This window comes from Petaurus breviceps, unplaced genomic scaffold (assembly GCF_028583685.1).
Source record: "Petaurus breviceps papuanus isolate PSGF00001 unplaced genomic scaffold, PetGlider_PUasm1.0 400, whole genome shotgun sequence".
NCBI lineage: Eukaryota > Metazoa > Chordata > Mammalia > Diprotodontia > Petauridae > Petaurus > Petaurus breviceps.
Window position 1 is genome coordinate 685,023 of NW_027186316.1, and position 22,654 is coordinate 707,676.

Here is a 22,654-nt window from a genome sequence, read left to right on the forward strand (position 1 = left end):
GGGGGGGGGGGCTCTGGACAACGGCTTCCCAGAATCCATATCAAATCACAGAACACTTCTCAAAGTGAGCCCCAAAACAAAGCTACACATCAGGGCTTATATAGCCTTCTCCTGGCTCAGAGAATGTAACAACCTTATTGACTCACTGGCCAATCAAGAAGTATCTACTGAAAAACAAGCCTCCCTCCCCAGGCTTCTGGTGCACTTTAGCCTAGGGGCAGGGAAGATCTTCCAAATTTGCATTCTTATTACAGTGGCCTTTCTCCTCTCTGGGCCTCAGTTTTCCCCCTCTGTAAAAGGGGAGGATAACACTTAAGCTTACAGGATTTCAAGCTGGAAGACCTCTAGCTTTTGCCCAGCTGTCCTTCACTTTACAGGAAAGTCAGGTCTACATAGATTATGGGATGGGCTTGTGATTCTTCTGTGTGGGCACTGTCACGATGAGAGTGGTTGGTTCACTCCAAAGCCCAGTAGCAACATAAACTCCTTCCTGGTGCCATCCATGTCACTGATCCAGTTCATGTTGGTGACTGCTGTTGCTGCCTCTCTTCCCCAATTCTCTCACCTTGGAAATTGTTGCCCCCCCCCTTTTTTCAGGCATTCTGAAGCTACCATTAGCATAGAACTAAGTAGATAACTTTCTAGTCTCTAGTCGGTCTCTCTCTCTCTTTCATTCCTCCTGTACGCAAGACTAATCTGCCTACAACTACTTTCTTCCCGTTACCCCATGCCCTACCTTCTTGCTCAGGAAGCTACAAGAGCTCCCCATTACCAATGGGATACCATAAAGACCATTGTAAAGGAGTTGGAAGATCTAAGTTCAAATCCAGACTCCAGCTTTTCCTAGCACGGTGACCTTAGTGAATCTTCCTAACTTCTCTGATCCTCATATCTCATAGGACTGGAGAGAGGAAGGAAAGTGCTCCATAAGCAATAAAGCACCAAAGCCTAGGTTCTTCTTAAGTGTAAATATAACATGGTTCTTTGCCAGACTCATGAGAAAACTGGACCATTGAATAAGGGCAGAGTGTGAGAGGATAGTGGCCCAATGGCTGGACAGAATTTGAATGAAAAGGCTAGATTGAGAGAGTACTCTTAGAACCCTAGATGTGAGAGCTAGGAAGGACCCTATAAAAGAGGATATCTAAGCTGGATGTGAGAAGGGGCCTTAGAACAGGGAAAGTTACAACTGGGAAGGACCTTAGAACAGGGAATGTCAATGCTGGGAGAAAGCTTAGAACACAGAATGTCTGAAATGAGAGAGCCCTTAGAACACAGAATATCAGAGCTGGGAGGGGACTTACAAGAGAGTATCAGAGCCAGGAAAGCCCTTAGAATATAACTTTCTAGATCTTAGAAGGCCCCTTGGAATACAAAAGGTTAGAGCTGGAAGGGACCTTAGAAAGGACCTTTGAGACTATGTCCAGCCCAACTCCCTTAATTTTCTTTTCTTTTTTTTAATTTTTAAAATTTTTTTGCTTTTTGGAGAGGGGAAGGTAGGGCAATTGGGGTTAAGTGACTTTTCCAAGGTCACACACCTAGTACGTGTTAAGTGTCTGAGGCCAAATTTGAACTCGGGTCCTCCTGACTCCAGGGCTGGTGCTCTATTCACTGCACTACTACCTAGCTGCCCCCTCCCTTTATTTTCTATAGGACAATTGCAGGCGCAAGGTCAGCCATGAAATGATTGGACCAAGAAGCTAGTTCTCTGATACCCCATCTGGGCTCTTTCCATTTCCCCTGCTCTTCCTCTCACTGAGGACTCTGAACCATAAGCAGCACATGCTTGGAAATATGAACAAAAATGTACTTAACATAGCATCGTTGTCAGTGTATGGATGGCATTCTGTCATCTCCTCAGAGCTCCCCGGGCCTTCTAGGCCACCTGCCATGTTAATGCATTTCTCTTGTGGCCTGATGATTGATGAATCCAGGACAAATCTGCAATCCCAGTGTGGAAAGAGTTACCTTGTGGGAGGCTTCTCTACATGTAACACTATGAGAGACTTTGTTCACATGCACCATCCCAGTCAATTAAGTATGATTTATGCCTTATGTGTCTATGTGTGTACACATCAGGGCACAATCTCCCTTGTGTTGACAGTCACCAATTCTTTGAGACAAAAGAGATCTTAAATTCCTTAGTCCTTTAGTCCAAATCTAAGCCTCCCATTTTCTAGAAGAGGAAACTAAGGCCCAGTGAGGAAGTGACATGTGTTCAAGGTCATATAACAAATCAGTGAAGATCCAGGACTTGAACCCAGCTTCCCATGGCCAAAGCACATGTATGGTTCCCCCACCCTCACTGCCCAGTTTTTAAGATGATGGCAACAAATAAAATCCTTTTCTAATCCATTTCCTAACTTTTTCATTCTCCAATTTCCTTTCCAACTACTAAATTCTGTCATGGTTCTCATTCTTACAAATAGCTGTGTAATTAACATTTTACATCTCCTTGGACATGGTATGAACAACATGAGTGGTTATAAAGGATTCTTAACCAGTTTTCCCTGAGATGGAGATATTGGCCAGTAGGAAGTAGTGACCTGTTAGTGCCCTTGAGTGCCCTTGAGATCCAGGAGACTGTTGTCAGTTTCCACTTACAAAAGCTGTGAACACCCAAAACTCATAGACGTTGAAGTAGTTCATGCAAAGTGCCAGAGGCAGAATCCAAATTTGAAGACCCCCTCCCAGCCTGGTATGTAGTAGGTGCCTAATAAAGGTTTATTGATTGATTGAGCCTTAGCCCCACTTGTCCCATCAAAACAATACCTAATTGATCCAAATCTCTCCCCCCACACACACATATGACTTTTACAGACCTTTGGTGTGGCCTATCGGGAGTATTATTTTTCATTACTGAAAAATTCATTTAGTGAATGAATTTCATTAGAAATTCATTAGTAAATGGAGAGCTGGCTTCAGAACCAGGAAGCCCTGGTTCTGCTTTGCACACACCCTGGCGGTATCACCCAGGGCAAGTCACAAGGTGCCAGCCTGAATTGGTGAAGGGATTTCCTCATCCTGGAATTCCTTATCCCCATGAAATCACAAGTCTAGTCCATTTCCTTTATATAGATATCTATATCTATTTTTATACAGTGATACATTACATATATTATTAATAAAATATATTCTATGTAATATAGTATATAGAATATATGGGTGATATATATCTATAATATCTAATAGATGTTACATATAATGTATATATATATACATATACATATATATTCTTTTTCCCTTTTACAGAAGTAGACCATTTTAGAAGTATGGTCTATTTTTTGCCAATAGGACAGTCCCTGGCCTATTTAACTCACAGGGCCACTAAAAGGATCCATGGAGATAATGTAAGAGAAAGGGCTTTGTAACTGTGAGCAACAGACAAATACACCAATTAATTAAAGAGGCATTGGATTTAATTAAAAAGAAAATAAAGCTAAGCTATTGGTGTCCTCCCTGCCTCCTCCTCCTTGCCTTGTGTTTTGCCTTCCCAGCCAGAGAACCCTAGCTGGGCTAAGCCTTTGTAACTAAGGAAGACAGAGATCTGTGTATCCATTTGCAAATTGCTGCCACTGCTCTCCCATATTACTTTCCATATTCTTTCAGCCATGGCAACAAAGAAGGCTTCTCCTGCAGGGGAATACAATTAGCCGTGGACTGGTTTCTGGAGAAAGGCCATAAAGATATTACGGTATTTGTACCTGCATGGCGGAAGGAGCAGTCTCGCCCTGATGCGCCAATTACAGGTAATATGTCTAAAAGACATTTGTTCCCAGCTTATGGATGAGCTTGCCTTGTTGACTGGGAAAATGTGTAGGGAAAACAGGTCAGGCTGTTCCCCCACACCCAGGCCCCATTCCCTAAAAGAGCCAGCCTACCGGCTTGAAGCAAAGAGTAGGTCAGCAGAGGAAGGCTCACACAGCTCTCACGGCTACAGATTTTCACATCTGTTCTCTGTCTGCTATGACTCTCACAACAACTCAGTGAGGGACCCAGGTAGGCTAAGTATTATTCTGCCTATTTTACAGATAGGAAAGTTGAGGCTGACAGAGGTAATGGAAAACATGTAGCAAAGCTAGAGAGCAAAGGGATTTTGCCATTTCCAGACCACTTTGACATTTGTGCTCTCATTGGATGATTATAACCCCCCATAAGGTGGCAAGTTCAAGTTTGATTTCCGCCATTTAACAGAAGAGGGGACTAAGGTTCAGAGAGTTTGGGAAGCTGATCTAGGTCACACAGCAGACAGTGGCAGAACCCAACTTGAATAAGCCAGGCTGTCTGACTCTTGGCCCACTATTCTTCCCATAACATCATGATGGAAGGAGTGGCCCTGTGCCCTGGAGAGAGCAAGGGACCAAGAGCCCAAAGGTGTTGGTTCAGATTGCCCCTGGAACACCCTGCCATCAAGGAGGCCTTGGGGAAGTCACTGCATCTGTCCCAGCCTCAGTTTCCTCCTTTTTAAAATCATAGGGGACCAGGGTGGCGAGGGGGTAGCAGGGTTCTACTAGGGGACCTAAGGTCCTTTCTGGCTCCACCTGTGATCCCATTTAGATGTTCTGCCACCCACTAGCTGTGTGACTTTGGGTAAATCACTCCCTCTCTCCCAGCCCCAATTTCCTCATCTGTTAAATAAGCTTCAACTAGACAGTTTTTAAAAATCTCTTACACTTTTAACTTTCTAACATTGTTCTGAGATCCCTCAAAGCTGTAACATTCTGGGTTCTAAGGTACTTTCCAGCTCTGACATTCTGGGTTCTAAGACCCCTCCCAGCTCTGACATTCTGGATTCTAAGGTCCCTCCCAGCTCTGACATTCTCTGTTTTAAGGTCTCTCCCAGTTCTGATATCCTGTGTTCTGAGGACTTTCCCAGCTCTGACATTATGTGTTCTAAGGCCCTCCCTACCTGACTTTCTCTGTTCTAAGACGTTTCCCAGCTCTGACATCCTATATTCTAAGGTCCCTCCCATATTCTCTATTCTAAGAGTCTTCCCACTTCTTCCATTCTCTGTTCTCTGGTCCCTTCTAGCTCTGTCATTCTATGCCCTGTGTTCTAAGGCTCTCCAAGCTCTATTCTAAGCTTTTCTCTGTTTTAAGGTCCCTTCAAGCGGTACTATTCTACATTCTCTGACTCTCCAAGTGGACAGGGAACCAAGGGACAATGCTGAGTTTTGAGCTAGTGACCTCTGCAGCAACTGGTGGACACAGCACCTTGGGAAGCCTAATCAGCTGCTTAGAAATCTTGTAGAATAACCACAGCTGCAGCCCAGGAGATGGGGATGAGGGTCCTATTGGCCTTGGATCCATGGAATAGGGGCTTATATGTGGGTTATTTACTAACTCTACTATAGTAAATATTTTCTAAATTTGGCTAACTATGCCAATCATTGTTTGTTCTAGTTTCTTCTTTAGTCTTCTGGAAATCTTATTAAAATACAAGACTAGAAATATAACATTTTAAATAAAGTCTAAAGACCAATGGAAAAACTCTGCTTTCAAATGTTTAGAACCATAGAAGTTCAGAGCTAGGAGGGGTCTTAGAATGCTTAATTTCAGATCTAGATCTTAGAACATAAAATGTTAGAGTTAGAAGAGGCCTTAGAGCACAGAATGCCAGAGCTGGGAAGGACCGTAGAACACAGAACAGCAGAACTGAGAGGGATCTTAGAACAGGGAATGTCAGAACTAAGAGGAGCCTCAGAACACAGGATGTCAGAGCTAGGAGGGGCCTTAGAACAGAGAATATCAGAGCTGAGAGGGACCTTAGAGCACAAAATGTCATAGCTGGGAGAATCTTGGAACTGAGAGCATCAGATCTGGGAAGGGCCTTAGAACATGGAATGTCAGAGCTGGGAGGGAGGAACCTTAGAACAGGGAATGACAGATCTGAGAGGTGACTTAAAACATATGCTGTCAGAGATGGAAGGACCCTTAGGACACAGAATGTCATAGCTGGGAGAGCCCTGAGAACATAGACTTTCAGGACTGAGTAGAACCTTAAGACAGAGAACAGATAATGCCAGGTGCCTTAGAGATCATCTAGTCCCAACCCTTCGTTTTCCAGGAGAGGAAGCTGAGGCCCAGAGACAGGAAAAGACTTGGCAGCAAAAAACTAGTAAGTGCCAGAGCCAGGACTTGAACCCAGGGCTTCTGACTCCCAGGGCAGTGCTCCTTTTACTACCTGATTTAGCACCTATTTCTGTTAGTGTGTGTAGAAGCTGCTTCCTCGCAGGTGGAGGGGGATGGGGTTCGGGTGATCCCAGCAGTTCTGCTAAGCAGAGACTTGGGCATTGGAAGAAGGAGAGTATGACTCCCAGGGTGGCCATGGGCAAGGCCACTTGGAGTAGTCTGTGCTCACAAGAGCTTTGCCAAAAACCACAGCTCCCTCCCCTTTGGTGTTTTCTCATTTATAAAAACCCTTTCCTGAACACCATCCCTGGGCTGTAGGTGCTCCAAGGGGCTAGTATTTGTCACAACAGATGGCTTCAGAGAGAGAGAGAGTTATTTTTTGTTCAAGGACTCACAGCCCATAATGGGGCATGGGCAGCATTTGAACTCAGATCTCTGAACTGCTCTTGCTACTACCACACATTACTTTGATGTTTGAGGGACTCATTATGTCCTTTCTGTGGGTACACCCTTCACCAGTGCAAATTGCAGCACATCTCTGCCTTATCAGATAGCTCCGTGAGCATCTGTAACTAAACTGCTCTCGTCTGGTGTCCAGCCTTCTGGTGGTAAGCTTCTCCTTCCTTAGTGATTCTGTTCCTTGGATGGCAGATTCAGTTTGGGGTCCCCCTGGCTTGGTCTTCCAAAACTCAGTGGTAGCCCCACATCATGAGGATGCTTTGGAGAGAACACTTTATTTAGTATTTTTTTTCATTTTTATTGCTATCTTGGGTTTTTAATCTTATCTGCATTCCCTTGGAATGAAGAATAAAAAAGAAAAGTAAAAGCAAGTCTGTAAAACTAATCCACACATCACCTGAGACTGAGTATATACAGTATTCCATACCCATAGCTCCCCACCTCTGCAAAGAGGTGAGAGATACATTTTCTCAGCTCTTCTGTGGGACTGAGCGTAGTTGTATTTCCTCATCATTCCTTTTCTGTTGACCTTACTGTATTGTATTTCTTGGGTGAGAGAGGAGACCTCACATGAGGAGAAGCCCAGGTTCACCAATAAGCAATGAACTTCCCAGTGAGGGAAGGACTCCCTACTGTCACTGACACATGCCGTGTTTGTCCAGCCTCCTGAGTGAACAATATGTCTGCACACCCTAGGGCTCCTGCTGAAGGTGTCTTGACTCTCTCTGTCCCTGTTCTCACACCCACTCTCCAGCTTGCTTTTTCAGCTACAATAGTAGCTGAAAACAGTTACCAGACAACCCAGGAGAGCGAAAAGAGCATTGGCCCAGGGGCCTTGAGACCTGTCTTTGTGGAGCTGGCACGCCCCCTCTCTGACCACCTCCTCCATTGGAAAATGGGAAGAGCAGCCTTTGCTGCCTCCCTCCCAGATATGTACAAGAGCCCAAGGAGAGGATGGATATGAAAGGACTGGTTTTCCCACTCTTAAAGCATTGCCCTTCCTCTAGGCCTCCACCCTCCCTACCAGGTAGGTGGTGTCTAGATTGCCATTATGAGGAAACTGAGGCTCAGAGAATTTCTGTGACCTTATATAGGGTCACCCCTAAGAAGTGGCAGAATCAGAATTTGAACCCTGGTTTCTTCACTCCATTGTCTCTCCACTTCCATATGTGACTTGGGGCATAGAAGACACTTGGACTATCCCAATGATGAGTTGGTTGGTTTTGCTGAAATGCTTTCCAATTACTAGGAATGGCTCCCTGGGAGAGAAAGGGAGAGGGGTATTTATTCACAAATGAAGGTAAAATAAGAACGAGAGATAGCAACAATAGACATTTTCTTGAATGCGTAAAACATACATATGTGTGTGTGTGTGTATATGTATGTATATACATATTTTATATATGTGTGTGTGTATGTGTATGTATATACATATTTTATATATGTGTGTATATACATATTTATATATGTATATATGTATGTATGTACATATTTTATATATGTGTATGTATGTATATACATATTTTATATGTGTATATATGTGTATACATATTTTATATGTGTGTATGTATATACATATTTTATATATGTGTATGTATGTATATACATATTTTATATATGTATATATGTGTATACATATTTTATATATGTGTATATATATACATATTTTATGTGTGTATATATGTATGTATATACATATTTTATATGTGTGTATATGTATGTATATACATATTTTTATATGTGTGTATATGTATGTATATACATGTTTTATATGTGTGTGTATGTATGTATATACATATTTTATATATGTGTATATATGTAAGTATATACATATTTTATATGTGTGTGTATATATGTATGTATATACATATTTTATATGTGTATATACATATTTTATATGTGTGTATATATGTATGTATATACATATTTTATATGTATATGTATGTATATACATATTTTATATGTGTGTATATATATGTATGTATATACATATTTTATATATGTACGTATATACATATTTTATATGTGTGTATATATGTACGTATATACATATTTTATATGTGTATATATGTATGTATATACATATTTTATATGTGTGTATATATGTATGTATATACATATTTTATATATGTGTATATATGTATGTATATACATATTTTATATGTGTGTATATGTATGTATATACATATTTTATATATGTGTATATATGTATGTATATACATATTTTATATATGTGTATATATGTATGTATGTACATATTTTATATGTGTGTATATATGTATATACATATTATATATGTGTGTGCACATATATGTATGTACATATTTTATATGTGTGTATATATGTATGTATGTACATATTTTATATATGTGTGGGTATATATGTATGTATATACATATTTTATATACGTGTGTATATATGCATGTATATACATATTTTATGTGTGTGTATGTATGTATATACATATTTTATATGTGTATATATGTATGTATATACATTTTATATGTGTGTGTATATATGTATGTATATACATATTTTATGTATGTGTATATGTGTGTATGTACACACACACACATATGATCTAACAGCCTTGGACTTTTGGACTTCCATTCTGGACTATCTTATAGCATCTAACCTGTTTGGCAGATCAAGATATCTTACGTAAACTGGAGAAAGAAAAGATTCTCGTCTTTACTCCATCCCGAAGAGTACAAGGCAGGAGGGTTGTCTGCTATGATGACCGTTTCATCGTCAAGTTGGCTTTTGACTCCGATGGCATCATTGTATCCAATGATAACTACCGGGATCTTCAGAATGAGAAGCCTGAGTGGAAGAAATTCATCGAAGAGAGGCTACTGATGTTTTCCTTTGTCAATGACAAGTAAGCTCTGGGCCTGGGGCCCCCAGAGAACTCTATTTTTTATACTTTAAAACATGTTTTTTTTAACATTTCATTTTAAAAAAATTTGAGTTCCAAATTTTCTCCTTCCCTCCAGACTTTCCCCGGCCCACTGAGAAGGCGAGCAATATGATATCAATTATATATGTGAAGTCATGCAAAACATATTTCCATATTAGCCTTGTTGGAAAAATAGAGTAAAAAATAAAGCAGGCTTTGCACTCTAGAGTTCATGGATTTTCTCTCGAGCCCAGATAACCCTTGAACCTAGTTATCTCTAGGAATGCATTCACACTTTTCTATTGTGATGATTAAAATAGTCCAAGAGACATCATTTCTGGATAATTTAATCATTTTATGAATAAGGTCAGCATGTTATTAATAAAAGGATGGTCATTTGGCCATCTCTGTTAGACCAAAGACCTCTCAGGGTGCTGGGCTCACATTTTATATGCCTTTTGAAGAGGAGGTGCTCCTGAAGGGGTGGCTATCAGCTCTGATTGGTTAACACAATGGGAGGTGGGCTATCTTGGGGTGCATGACATAGGTAACTCAAATCTTGGTCAAAGAGGCATCAATTTCCATATCACTTGTTAAAAGAAAAGAGAGGATTCACGGTTTCCTTGACTTCTCTGAGCAAACACTATGAGCAGGAATATACCCATTAGCCCAAACTTAGAATTTCTTTTACTGTCTGATTAGATCTTGGCCTGGATAAATCTCTAAGAAAGATTTCACACACTGGTTGGTTTCTGGATGAGGAAGTAGAAAGGGGAAAATCCTTGGTCCTGATTCAATAATTAGTTATTAAATATGAGGAAAATAATTAATTTCTCACACTATCTTCCAGGTTTATGCCTCCGGATGATCCCTTAGGGCGCCATGGCCCAAGTCTAGAAAATTTCTTAAGAAAGAAACCTGTGATTCCTGAACATAAGAAGCAGCCATGCCCTTATGGTGGGTACTCAGTTGGAGAACTAAGTTACATGCCCAAGAATCCTATTAGTACTCCTATGATTTTAACCCTTTGCAGTATTCCAATCACTTTTCCCACCACAGCCTAGGAAGGGACATGGTATAGTATCGTCATCCCCATTTTAGAGATGAGGACACTGAGGCTCCAAGAAATTGTGATCAGAGACTACTTTTGAATTTGGCATTTTTCTCCACTTTGGCATCATTAGGGTCACAATTGTTGCTCTGATGATAATTAAGAATAACAATAATAGCTTATGTTTCTCTGGCACTCTAGGGTCTACCAAGTACTTTTCTCATAATGCCTCTTCAAAGTAGGCAGTGCAAGGATGATTGTCTTTATTTGACAGATGAGGGAATTGAGGCACAGAGGGGTGAAGTGGCCAGTGAATAATGCCCTGGATGTTTTTCTTCTTTTCATTATTATTTACTATTTCAGGAGGGACAGCGTGGCCTATTGGCCAGCCTTGGGGCCAAAATGATCAGATGCAACGATGTCCTGTGATACCTGATGGTGCCATGATGCTAAAGAAGTCATGGAACTCTCATTGCCCCAGCCACCCTGAAAGACTGTTAGTTGTAGAGTAGTTGCCAACACTCATTTGGTAGACCTGCTCCCTAAGCCAGATGAAATGAGGAAGAGCATTAATTAGAAGTCAAAGGATTTGACTCCAAAGCCTGCCACCTGTGTGACTTTGGAAGGGTCATCTATCTTCTCTGGGCCTCAGTTTCCCATCTGTAAAAATGAAGGTGTCAGAACTGATGGCCTCTAATATCCCTTCCAACTCCAGATCTAGGATCCTATGTGTGACCTTGAGCAAGTCCCTTCCTCTCCCTGTACCTCAGTTTCCTTTTCTATAAAATGAGGGGGTTGGACTAAATGGCCTCTGAGGTCCCCCTTCATAGCTCTAGATACTTGAAGTTGTAGAGTGACTCCTTTCCTAAGGGCGGCTCTGGTAAAAATGCTCCTCCGATGCCTAAGTGCGGTATTCAGATAACACTGGCATCTGGAAGACTCAGACAGGTCCTTCCAAGCTGGAGAAGCTTGAAGGTTGGGCCTAGGGAGAGACTATATGGATGTAATCCAAGGCCAGCTTCTTTCAGTTTGGAGAGGACCATCAACCAGTCGATAAACATTTATTAAGCCCTTACTATTAGGCAGGCACTGTGCTAAGTGCTCAGGATACAAAAAAAAAAAGGCAAAAGACAGTTTCTGCCCTCAAGGAGCTTACAATCTAATGGGAGAAGACAACATGCGAAGAAATATATGCAAACAAGCTCTATACAGAATTGATAGGAAATAATGACTAGAGGGAAGGCACTGGAATTAAGTGGTATAAAGGAAGCAGTGTAGGACATGGGGTTTTAGTTGAGACATAAAGAAAGCCAGGGAGGTCAGTGGTCAGGGCTGAGGAGGGAGAGCATAGGGGGATAGCCAGAGAGAATGTCCAAAGCCGAGAGATGGAGGATGGTACTCGTGGAGCAGCCAGGACACCAGAGTCACTGGGCTGAAAAGTACGTGTAGGTGAGTAAGGGGTAAGAAGCCTGGCAAGGTAGGAGGGGCTTTGAGAATGAAGGGCTTTGAGAGCCAAACAGAGTATTCTGTATTTGCTCCTGGAGGCAAAAGGGAACCCCTGGAATTTATGGAGTAGGGGGAATGACATAATCTGGCCTACACTCTAGGAAAATAGCTTTGGTGACTGAATGGAGGATAGACTGGAGTTGGGAGAGACTTGTGGCAGGCAGTACCCTGCCCCTAGTAGCTATTGCAATAGTCCAGTTGTGAGGTGATGAAGGCCTGGACCAGGTGGGGGGCAGTGTCAGAGGAGAGAAGAGAATGTATTTAAGAGATGTTACAAAGGTGAAATTGGAAGCTGTGGCAACAGTTTGAATATGGGTGAGAGATGTGAGGAGTCCAGGATGACTCCTAGGTTGTGAGCCTGAGGGACTGGGAGGATGGTGTTGCACTCTACAGTAATAAGGAAGATAGGAGGAATGAGGATTTAGGGGGAAAGCGAATAAGTTTAAGATGTCTACTGAACATCCATTGAGATATTTGAAAGACAGTCAGAAATGCCAGTGGAGCTTAAGAGAGAGGTTAAGACTGGGTAAGTAGGTCTGAGAATCATTAGCATAGAGATGGTAATCCATGGGAACTTATGAGATCACCGTGGAGGGAGGGGTGATGACTGGGAGTCCTTTTCTTGGCCCCCAACATGAAGACCATGAGCCAAATACATGGAGGGGTAGGAATGATCCATTCCAAGCAACACAGCTAGTAGATACTGCAGTCAAGACCAGAACCCAGGGGGCCAACCTCCCACCTCCAGTGCCCTTCCCACTACTCATAGCCTCTGGATGTCCATGTGGTAAATTCTGCCTCTACTTTCATTTTTAAGCTAAGCAGAACAGTAGAAGCATAGGCTCTTCTTCGCCTTTACAACAAAATCTTCTCTGTGTTAAAGCTTTTGGCAAGGACTTCAGAAGAGAAGGTTCTTGTTCCCTGATCAGAATGGAATCAGACCAGCCCTTAAGTTCCTATGAAAAAGGACCCATCTTTGTGATTGACTGGTGACTTGGCACTTGCCAAGTTAGGAGCGACCATCTTCTTGTGAGGATGTACAATTCCTTAGCGATGTGGGAGTCCAACTTTCCTCACAGGCCCTGACATTTGATCCCAGTGAGAAGTGCCCGATGGCCTATCCCCAGGCTGTCATTCTGTCATAGAATCTCAGAGTTAGAAAGATTGGCTCAAGAGCTTAGGGAATCTAAGCCCTTTCCGTTTTCCTTTTCTCTTCTACAGAATCAAAAAGTTACCCTGTTACCCCCATCCCTCCCAAATTCAGTGATGAGACCTTTGGACTTTGAATCCAAGCCCCGATTCCCATCCTAGCTGAGGAACCCTGGGCAACTTCTATCCCCTCTCTATGCCTCACCGTCTTTGTCTGGGAACCTGGAATAATAACTCTCCCAGTGCTTACTTCCCAAGCTTGTGGGGTGGAAGGTACTCTGTAACAGTCTTACAGCGCCAGAGACACTGTGCCTCATTATTCGTGGTTGGTCATCATCTTTTCTCCTACCAAATACTATCCAATTTCCGTTTACTAGCTTTTTATGGCCTTTTAAATCTGGTCTTCTAAAGGTCTTCTTGTGATACAAAACTCATGGGATCCAAGGTTTGGAGCTGTAAGTGACCTTACAGGTCTAACTCCTCATTGGAGTTATGGCGATGAGATGACTTTACCCAAGGCCACCCAGGCAGTAAGCTTCAGAGGTAAGATTTGAATTCAAGGCCTTTGGGATCAGAGTCAATAGGTTTTTTTTCCCCAAGTTTGCCTACCTGATAAGAACATTAGTATTTCTGTCTGGAATGGTTCTTAGCCTCTGTTGGGTGTGGTTACAGTTTGTGGCACATCTTCAGGGAAACCCCTGAATCCCAGGTGTGGGATGCTGGCTAAAAGTTTTAGATCTGGAAGGGTCAGCTAGTCCATCCTCCCCCCAGGCCCCAATTTTATACAAGAGGACACAGAGAAGTTAAGTGACTTTCCCACAGCCACACAGATGGCAGTGTCAGGATTTGAACATAGGCCCTCTGACTTCAAATCCATGCTCTTTCCATTAGGCCACATGATTGAAGTCTCCTGATACACGCAAGGCTGTGGGAGATGATACTTGATGATGAAACTTTTGTTTGACCCCAGAGGGGAGAGAATTGAAGGGAAGCAAATGTCAGCTGCCCCCAGAGTGAGAGTAGATGAGAGGATGTTGGGAGATTGGGGGGAGGGCAAGACTTCTTAACAAGAGCTATCCAATGATGGAGTGGACCCTGGTCTTTTAGGCAGTGAACTCTCCATCACTAGTGATGAAGGTGCTCCTGCAGGGCTGGCTGACCATCTGTCAGGAGTTGTACTGACAGGCTCCATGGCATTAGGGGCATGAGGGGGCAGGGCAGGGCATTAGACTGTATGACCTCTGAGGTGTCATCTAGTTGGAACATACTATGATGCTCTGATCATCACCTTTAAAAATGCTGAAGGAAGACCTATGTTATTACTACAGTCTAGTAGAGGGAATCTTACTCCAAGTCCTTGTTTTTCAGGCAAAAAGTGCACGTATGGCCACAAGTGTAAATACTACCACCCAGAACGTGCCAACCAGCCACAGCGGGCGGTGGCAGATGAGCTCCGCATTAGTGCCAAACTGTCGGCTATCAAAACCATGAGTGAGGGAGCATTGGCCAAGGGTGGCAGCGCAGCCCCAGCACCTGTTTCCAAGAGTGAACCCAGCTCCGAAGGGAAGCGTGTCACTCCCAAGCGCCAGTCAGATCCCAGCATCCGGTCTGTGGCTGTGGAAACTGAGGAGAGGCTGCCCATCATTCGTAAACCTGAGACCAACTCAGCCCCCTCTCTGGTGACGGCACTGAGCGTCCCCACACTTCCCCCATCCAAAAGCCATGCGGCAGGTGCCCTGAACACCCGCTCTGCAAGCAGCCCAGTGCCTGGTTCCTCACAATTCACCCATCAGAAATCTTCCCTGGAACACACAGCCAGTATGCAATACCCGCCCATCCTGGTCACCAATAGCCATGGCACCTCTGTCGGCTACACAGAGCAGTACCCCAAGTACGAGTCTTTGGGGGACCATGGCTACTACTCATTGATGAGCGACTTCTCCAACCTAGGCATCAACAGTGGCCGCGGTGCAGATTACTACGGGGCCGAGCCTGACCGTCACACGCGCGGCATATATTCTCGCAATGCCAGCCCCTGCCATGACAAACATATGAGCCATACAAGTAGTGATCCTTATTCCTCATACAGTGATTTGTACTTGGGTGTAGTGGATGCTGGTCAGGAAGATGCTATGAAGGTGAACCGATCATGCTCACACCATCTCCAGCCTTTTTCACATGGTTACCATGAAGCCTTAACAAGAGTACAAAGTTATGGTCCAGATGAACCCAAGCAGGCTTCCCACAAACACCCAGCACCCCGATTAGTGTTGCATGCCCAACACCCAGTAGTTGGAGCCCGATCTAGTTGTCCCGGAGATTACCCTGTGCCTCAGAGCATCCACCCCCCCAGCACAGCTCCACCAGGCCGAGCATTGGTGATGACACGGATGGACAGTGTTTCTGACTCCCGCCTCTATGATGGCAATCCCATGAGGCAGAGGCGGCCACCCCTGTGCCGGGAGCAGCATGCTAGCTGGGACCCTCTGCCCTATCCTGCTGCTGCCGACTCCTACAATTATCACTCTTACCCTCTGAGCACCAACCTCATGCAGCCCTGTTATGAGCCGGTCATGGTAAGGAGCATGCCCGAAAAGATGGAACAGATCTGGAGGAATCCCTGGGTTGGAATGTGTGGCCAGCCAAGGGAGCATCACATGATCCCCGAACACCAGTACCAGACCTATAAGAACCTTTGCAATATCTTCCCAGTTGGCATCGTTCTCTCAGTGATGGAGAAGAATCCTCACATGACTGATGCACAGCAGCTGGCAGCCATGATTGTGGCCAAGTTGAGATCGGGACGCTAATGGGGGCTCCTTGTCTCCCATCCTTTCTGAAAAGAGGAGATATGGGGGAAAGGGACTACCCCATTCCCCATTATTAGTGTTCTCTTCCTCATTGATCCTGTACAGGAAAAAGGACGTCAAAGGTCTACCGAAGGCCAATGCCGAGAGCACCCAAATCACATTGTGTTGTACATAGGTTTCATATTTTAGGGTTGTTTTAGAGTAGGAATTTCAAAAGTTGTATGAAAAGAGATGCATATCTTGTTGCATGGATAGTTGGCCATCAAATATCCTTAAAGAACCAAATGGGGTCACAGTTCACCCCTGAATGGTTTAAGTGCAAACCTATCGTCAGCAGTTATATTGCATGTTTGAATGTATATTTTCTGGGGTGTGTTAAGTGTGTGTATATATATATATGTGTGTGTGTGTGTGTGTGTGTGTCTGTGTCTGTATAAATACACACACATATACACATGCATATATATAAATACTATTTTCTATTGAGATATAGATGTACCCATCTATATCAGTGTGTGTATATGTGTATACAGATATATAATGTTTATATGAATGTGTATGTATATATACATACATATATATGCACACACACACACATATATATATGTATACACACACACATGCACACACACAGTCTTGGAAAACGAGCTCTGCGTGGTCTTGAACCTACACTTAGCCATGTAGGTAAAGAGGCTGACTGGGCCATCTTTGTTGCACCCCACATTAGTGAAGAGTATCAAAGTGGAAGGGGCTCACCAGCAGTGGGGGAGATTGCTGCATTTGGTGACAGAACAAACCAGCTTCCACCCCCTCCCACAGCCCTTTGCACTATTTGAAATGTCGACCCTTGTTGACATTTCTTGAACAATTGAAGTCTCTTGATGACTTCACTTGATAAAGCTGAGGTCAGGTTGCAGCATCTCTCTTTGGAAGTAATAGAAATGAACTTTGTTTCCCGGGCATCCCACGTGGATGTCATGGAGCTCTGGCCTGTCAAAATCAGGTACCATCACATGACCTAGTCAGTGAAATGCCTTCCAGCACAAAGCATCACATTCAAAACGACTGGCATTTCCAACAAGTATTAAAGCTTCACTGGCAGACATGCCCTCATTTGGCTGACCAGCTCTGTGGTACTCACCCCTCTGGGAGCAAAAGTGAGGAGCTGTAGACTCCTAGATTTTGGAGAGCTGGGAGGGCCCTTCAAACATGGAATGTGTTTGCTGGAAGGAACAATCAGAACATAGAATGTCAGATTTGGAAGGGACCTTGGAAACCATCCAGTAAGCCCCCTTGTTTTACATATGAGGCGTCTGAGGTCCTGAGAGGGGGCCTAAGTTGTCCACAGTCCCACAGTTTATTAGTGGCAGCAGAGCCGAGGCTGAATCCTGTTTCCTGGATCCCAGTCTGTTGCCCATCCCTCTCTACTGCCCAGCCTCTCAGTGGGGTAGAATGTGTGGACAGGTGGTTAGTTTTACCTTCTAGTTCAGTCATTGGGCAACTGGACTGATCACTGGTGGCATGGCACTGTCATGTAGACCCAAACCAGGGTATTTTCCAGGCAGGAACAACCTAGCTTTGGGAAGATAGATGCTTCAGCTCTGACGTGCCATCGAGTAGCTTAGCTTTTCACTCACAGTCCACACACCAAAGGTGTACAATTTGCCTAGTGACATTTTTCAGATGCATTATTTGGGAGTGGGTGGGGCATGGCTTGTGCAATTTGTATTTTGCTCAGGGTGGAATCCTTTGTAGCGAAATGCCTCCAACAGAGGCATCCATTGGGGTCTTTTGTTGTTTTTTTTTTTTTTTTCTTAAGCTGCACTGAATGGATGCCCTTTTTTGAATCTAATGTATATTTCAACATTTTAAGCCAGCTCTAGAGTTTGGGAGCTGGAAATTGCTGACTTCCTACTGTAGTTTTTTTCATGAAAGTTGAGAAGGCCACACCTGGCCTTTTGTCTCTTCATGAGAAGGTGTGACACTGCCTAACTGTTTCTTACTGTGAAACACACGGATCGTGAGGCTGCCGTTAGGGTTGTTTCTGGTGTTTTGATAAAAGCTTCATGTGCTGCTTTCTGGTCCTCTGTCCCTGCCCTGAGCAACTGCACAGATCACTCCCAGCATGGCTTTTCAGCTCCCATCATTTCCAGAGGAGGAGAACCAGTTCAAATTCTGACTCCATCCCCAAATTTGCATTCCCATTCCATCTTTCACACTAAATAAATCACCCCTAGAAACATCCTTCATGTGCAAAACACATTCTCTATCTAACAATGAAGGAGGCAGCTGAGCTGGGGTCTGGACCCAACTCTGACACTTACTACATAACCATGGGCAGGTCACTTTACTTACCTGGGCCTCAGTTTCCTCATCTGATAAATAGGGATAGCAATACTTTCACTCCCTACCTCACAGAATTGTGATGGTGATCCACCTCGAATCTTGAAGTACAGGAACGATGGGAGTGAGATTATTATTAATAACTCCATGAAAACTTACTGTTATAACTCACATGTTCATATATTTACCATTGATGTCAATTGATACTTCAAGGCTGGCGCCTCCAGTCAACAAAATTGAAAGATGATACTGCCTTCATGCCTAAACTCTTGAATTCGTGAATCATGAAGTTTTGGCTGGCTGAGCATGGGCAGTTCTGGCCATTAAAAGATCTCTAAAACCTAATTCATCCCATTGGCTACTGTTCTCAAAAAAAAAACCAAAGGCACTGATTGAAAATATATTTATAAACTCACTGCCTCGTGCCCCGCCCCCCTATACTCCATCTTTTTTTTTTACCAACATCTGTATTTCTGACCTCCAGCAACTCTTCATTCTCACCTTCCTCCAACTTTCCCCCAACATCCCCATACTTCCGCAGCATGTCCAGATCCAAGCGGCTCAGAGCAACACCTCAAATATCCAGAAATGACCTTTTGTTTGTTGATACAAATTGTATCTCTTTTTTTCTTGATTGTATAAAACAAGCTTGTACAAAACTCATCTCTAAACTAGTTACAGTATCTCTTGTTCCCACCCGCGATGTTTGTGACACTGTGTGTCACCCCGACCTGGCGCAGGAGTAATTTTTATTTACGGGGCTTTTTCTTTACAAATGGCACTTGTAGCTAACAGACAAACTGAGTCAACTTTTCCAGTCCCCTTTGGTACCGTGTTCACAGCTAGTGTGTATATAGTTTTGAACATAATATTGTCTAAGTTCTCTTTATTCATCTCAATGTAATCCTTGCAGAGGGATTCTCTGTAACAAATGGTCCGTGTTAATGAATCATCCATCTGCAGGTTTTAATGATGACATTATAGCCACGATGGCAACAAGCCTGGCTTGGATTCTTGACAGGTGGGGTTTCATTGCAACGGGGACTTCTTGATAAATGAGCATGTGAGAGAGCATTTGTCCCCCTTGGCTCACTTGATTATCCGATAGTTAAGCTCATGGCTGGGAGACTTCAGAGCCCTTTCTTTTTGCTTCTCTGAAGGGGCTAACACTTGCATGCCCTTTGGCCCTTGCTCTGGGACATGGCAGGGGTCTGTCTAACTTTTTCCCTGCTACACCCCACCCCTGCCGGACAGGATGCTCCAGCCTGTTCAGGCTTTTGCTTTGCGGGGTGTGGGATCTTTGGGGTTTGTTCTTCCCCCCTCCCCTACTCCCACACCACAGGAGGGAGAAGTGGGGATCTGGATCATCCTCCCTTAAGCTGGGGTTCCATTTTGCTAAACTAACTGAGAGAGGCCAGAAACATTTAACTAAGTAAGAGGCCCTGAGCTGGCCTTCCTGGTTAGAGTGAAGGCAGCTGCAAAGGATGGGGTTAACTATGAGACACTTTCTAAACAGCTTCTTTCTCCCCCATCTTCTCTCTTTGCAGTAGCAGCAGAACCACACCCTCTCTCTTTTTCTCTCAGTGGATCCCCATTTTTCTATTTTCAGAACAAACCTCTTTATACAACCCCAGCAACCTTGACCTCCAACTCTCCCCTTAGCACTGGGGTCTCTTCTAAGGTAGAACCCCTCAGTCAAACCATCTCAGCTCCCCTGTAAATATGGGCCTTTGTACAGACCCTCTTTTTGGAGACTCTGGTACTGAAACACATTTTGTTTCTTTTAGTATGTGCACCAGGTCCAGGAGGTAGAAAACATTAGGTGTGCTGATTTCTCCAAAGAGCCCTGCTCAGATCTCCCCATTAAGCTATCTTCACTTTCCCCTTTAACCTTTGCCCTATTCTTGCACCTCTTCTCATTTGAAGAGTATGGGTAATCTTCTATGAGAACAGCATGAGAGGGACTCAAAACTGGAACCGAAAACCCACTCTTTTCTGGGTTACCCTCTTGGCACCAACCCAATAGCTTTCTAGAATTCACCCCAGCAACTAGCAGTCACGTGTCCTCGTATTATAACTTTACCACATTGTGTACGTGGACACATAATCTGACTATGATTGGTCCTGGTGCTTGTTTTCTTGAGCTCTGGTATTTTTGCTTGCTTCATCTCTTAAATTAAATGTTACTGTGTAATTGTTGTAAACTTTTATGAAACCTCTTTGGGTTCTTTGGTCAACCCAAACATAATGTAAGTCTCAATGACAAAGCCAAGCGCGTGCACACTCCAAAAACCCAACTGCCCACAAAACCACACAGAGGTCAAAATTGCAACCCATAGGTGAGTGCAAATGATAGTGAAATGAACCCTGACTATGGTGTTTGTAAATCCCTCTGATGCATGCATGGCAAGGCTTTCCCCATACTGCATGGCGTGTTCCCACTAGCCTGGATGTGCTGTTTCACAAGGTTCTAATTTATTTTCACTTTTCATGATGGAGAGATTCTGTATGGTTGATGACAACTGTGAACCATGCTGCTCCTACCTACTATATAAAATTTTTGGTTAAAATTCACTGACTTCCATCTCTGTTTCTTTAAGACAAGACTGAAAAGGGGGATGGGGGAACCACATAGGCTTATCTCTTGACCGCAGGCGGATGGAGGTCAAATCAATGCCATTGGTTAGTATCTGAAGAAAGCATTTTGCAAAGCTATAGAAATATAAGTAGCTAAGTTCATCACAGATATAGAGTTGGCAGAGACTTCAAAGGCCATCCATCTAATCCAAACCCTCGTTTTTCATCAAGGGCCAGGGTTGTTGAGGGTCTCACCCAGCGTCACAAAGAAGATTCTCCATCTAGAGTTGGCAGAGTAAGATATTATCCCTACACATAACAAATCAGTTAAACTGAGTCCCAGGAAGCATAAAGCAAGCCAAGATGAGGCCAGTTCTCTGGATTTGCAGTCCTATGTCCTTTCTACAACTCTCCACCCCAGCATTGGGACGATGGAGTCACTATTGCTATGATACTTTTCCTACTGCCATCAGCCCCCTCCTTTCCCCACCTGCCTGTGTCAGTGCTCCCTAGGCCCTCACCTTGTTCCAGAGGCAATGGCTACAAGTCCTCAGTCAGCACTTGAGAGCAGGAAGGAAAATTAAGGACCAGCCATACAGCCCAGACTACATTCTCAACTTAGGTATGGCTGAATCACGATGCAGGCTTACACTCTACTGTTACCAAGATGAATGAGCCTCAAAACCTGCCCTCAAGGAGCTTCCAGCATAGTAAGAGAGGAGAATGTTCTGTGACTTTGTCATGCCTCAGCGTGAGACCTCCTTCCAGCATGTGACCAGTCCTCCTCTTAGATAGTTATGGGGATAGGGACTAGCCCTGGGCACTCGTTGCATTTATGATTCTCAGGTACACAAACACTCGAACACTCTCTACCCATGTGAGTCCATACCTTTTCTGCAACATAGAGAGTTGCTTAAAGAGCGCTGGAAAATTTAGTTACTTTCCCAAGGTCATCCAGCCAAAGTAAGGCCTGAGCTCAGGTGGCTCTAAATATAGCTCTCAGAAGTCTCTCATGAGACAGTTTCACAAGGGAACAAAAAATATCCTCTCCTGGTAGTCAACATCATGGTGATGATGTTTCTTTCAATTGACTGGTACTAGGATGACTAACACACACAATCTGTTGCTGAATCTGAATTCAAAGCCTGTCTTCTCGCTTGGTAGACTGATATCAGTGGACATGTATGCAAAGAACTAAATCCAGCTGTTATATGGCTGAGTTGGTGACCAGGCAGATGTCAATCACTCTTCTCCCCTACCTCCACCCCTTCTATCCCTTGGAGCATGGTTTACTCTATAGCCACTACCTTGGCACCTCCCCCTCCTTTTTTGAGGAGCAGGGAGAAGAGAATGAGAGATGCCTACAATCAGCTGTCCAGCCACTGGTTCTGAATCATTTGCCTACAGAAACCCTGGTAAGTGTGTTCTCTCTACCCTGAGAAGTTGTAAATATGAATCAAGCCAGAACTCACATTCTGGCAAAACACCACCCAGGTTTAGATTTGTCCCCCTCCCAGGCGTTCCCAGCCACCCTTCTCAATTCCAAGGGTATCACAAATAATTAAGCAACTCGGTTGGTTAAGGCCTTTATCACATTTGCCAGTGTAAGAAAGCTAAACTTTTGAGACATGTCAACAAGCCTCCCATTCTCTAGAGAAAGGAAAGAGGGAACAGGGAGAGAGAAGGAAGAATCATGGGTATCCATCTGCAACCTGAAAGAGTTTCAAG

At 43.7% G+C, this 22,654-nt stretch overlaps 1 protein-coding gene across 3 annotated transcripts in view; it reads left to right on the forward strand.

The window, feature by feature from the left end:
* Window positions 1-20,923, forward strand: part of ZC3H12B (zinc finger CCCH-type containing 12B) — a 310,431-nt gene extending 289,508 nt beyond the window's left edge. For all 3 annotated transcript variants that reach the window (XM_069100388.1, XM_069100387.1, XM_069100386.1), the window contains exons 3-6: window positions 3,610-3,749; window positions 9,238-9,472; window positions 10,341-10,447; window positions 14,565-20,923. In XM_069100388.1, the coding sequence (XP_068956489.1) occupies window positions 3,610-3,749; window positions 9,238-9,472; window positions 10,341-10,447; window positions 14,565-16,006 (1,924 nt within the window). In that variant the 3' untranslated portion in view covers window positions 16,007-20,923. The remainder of the gene's footprint in view (window positions 1-3,609; window positions 3,750-9,237; window positions 9,473-10,340; window positions 10,448-14,564) is intronic.
* Window positions 20,924-22,654: the final 1,731 nt, after the last annotated feature.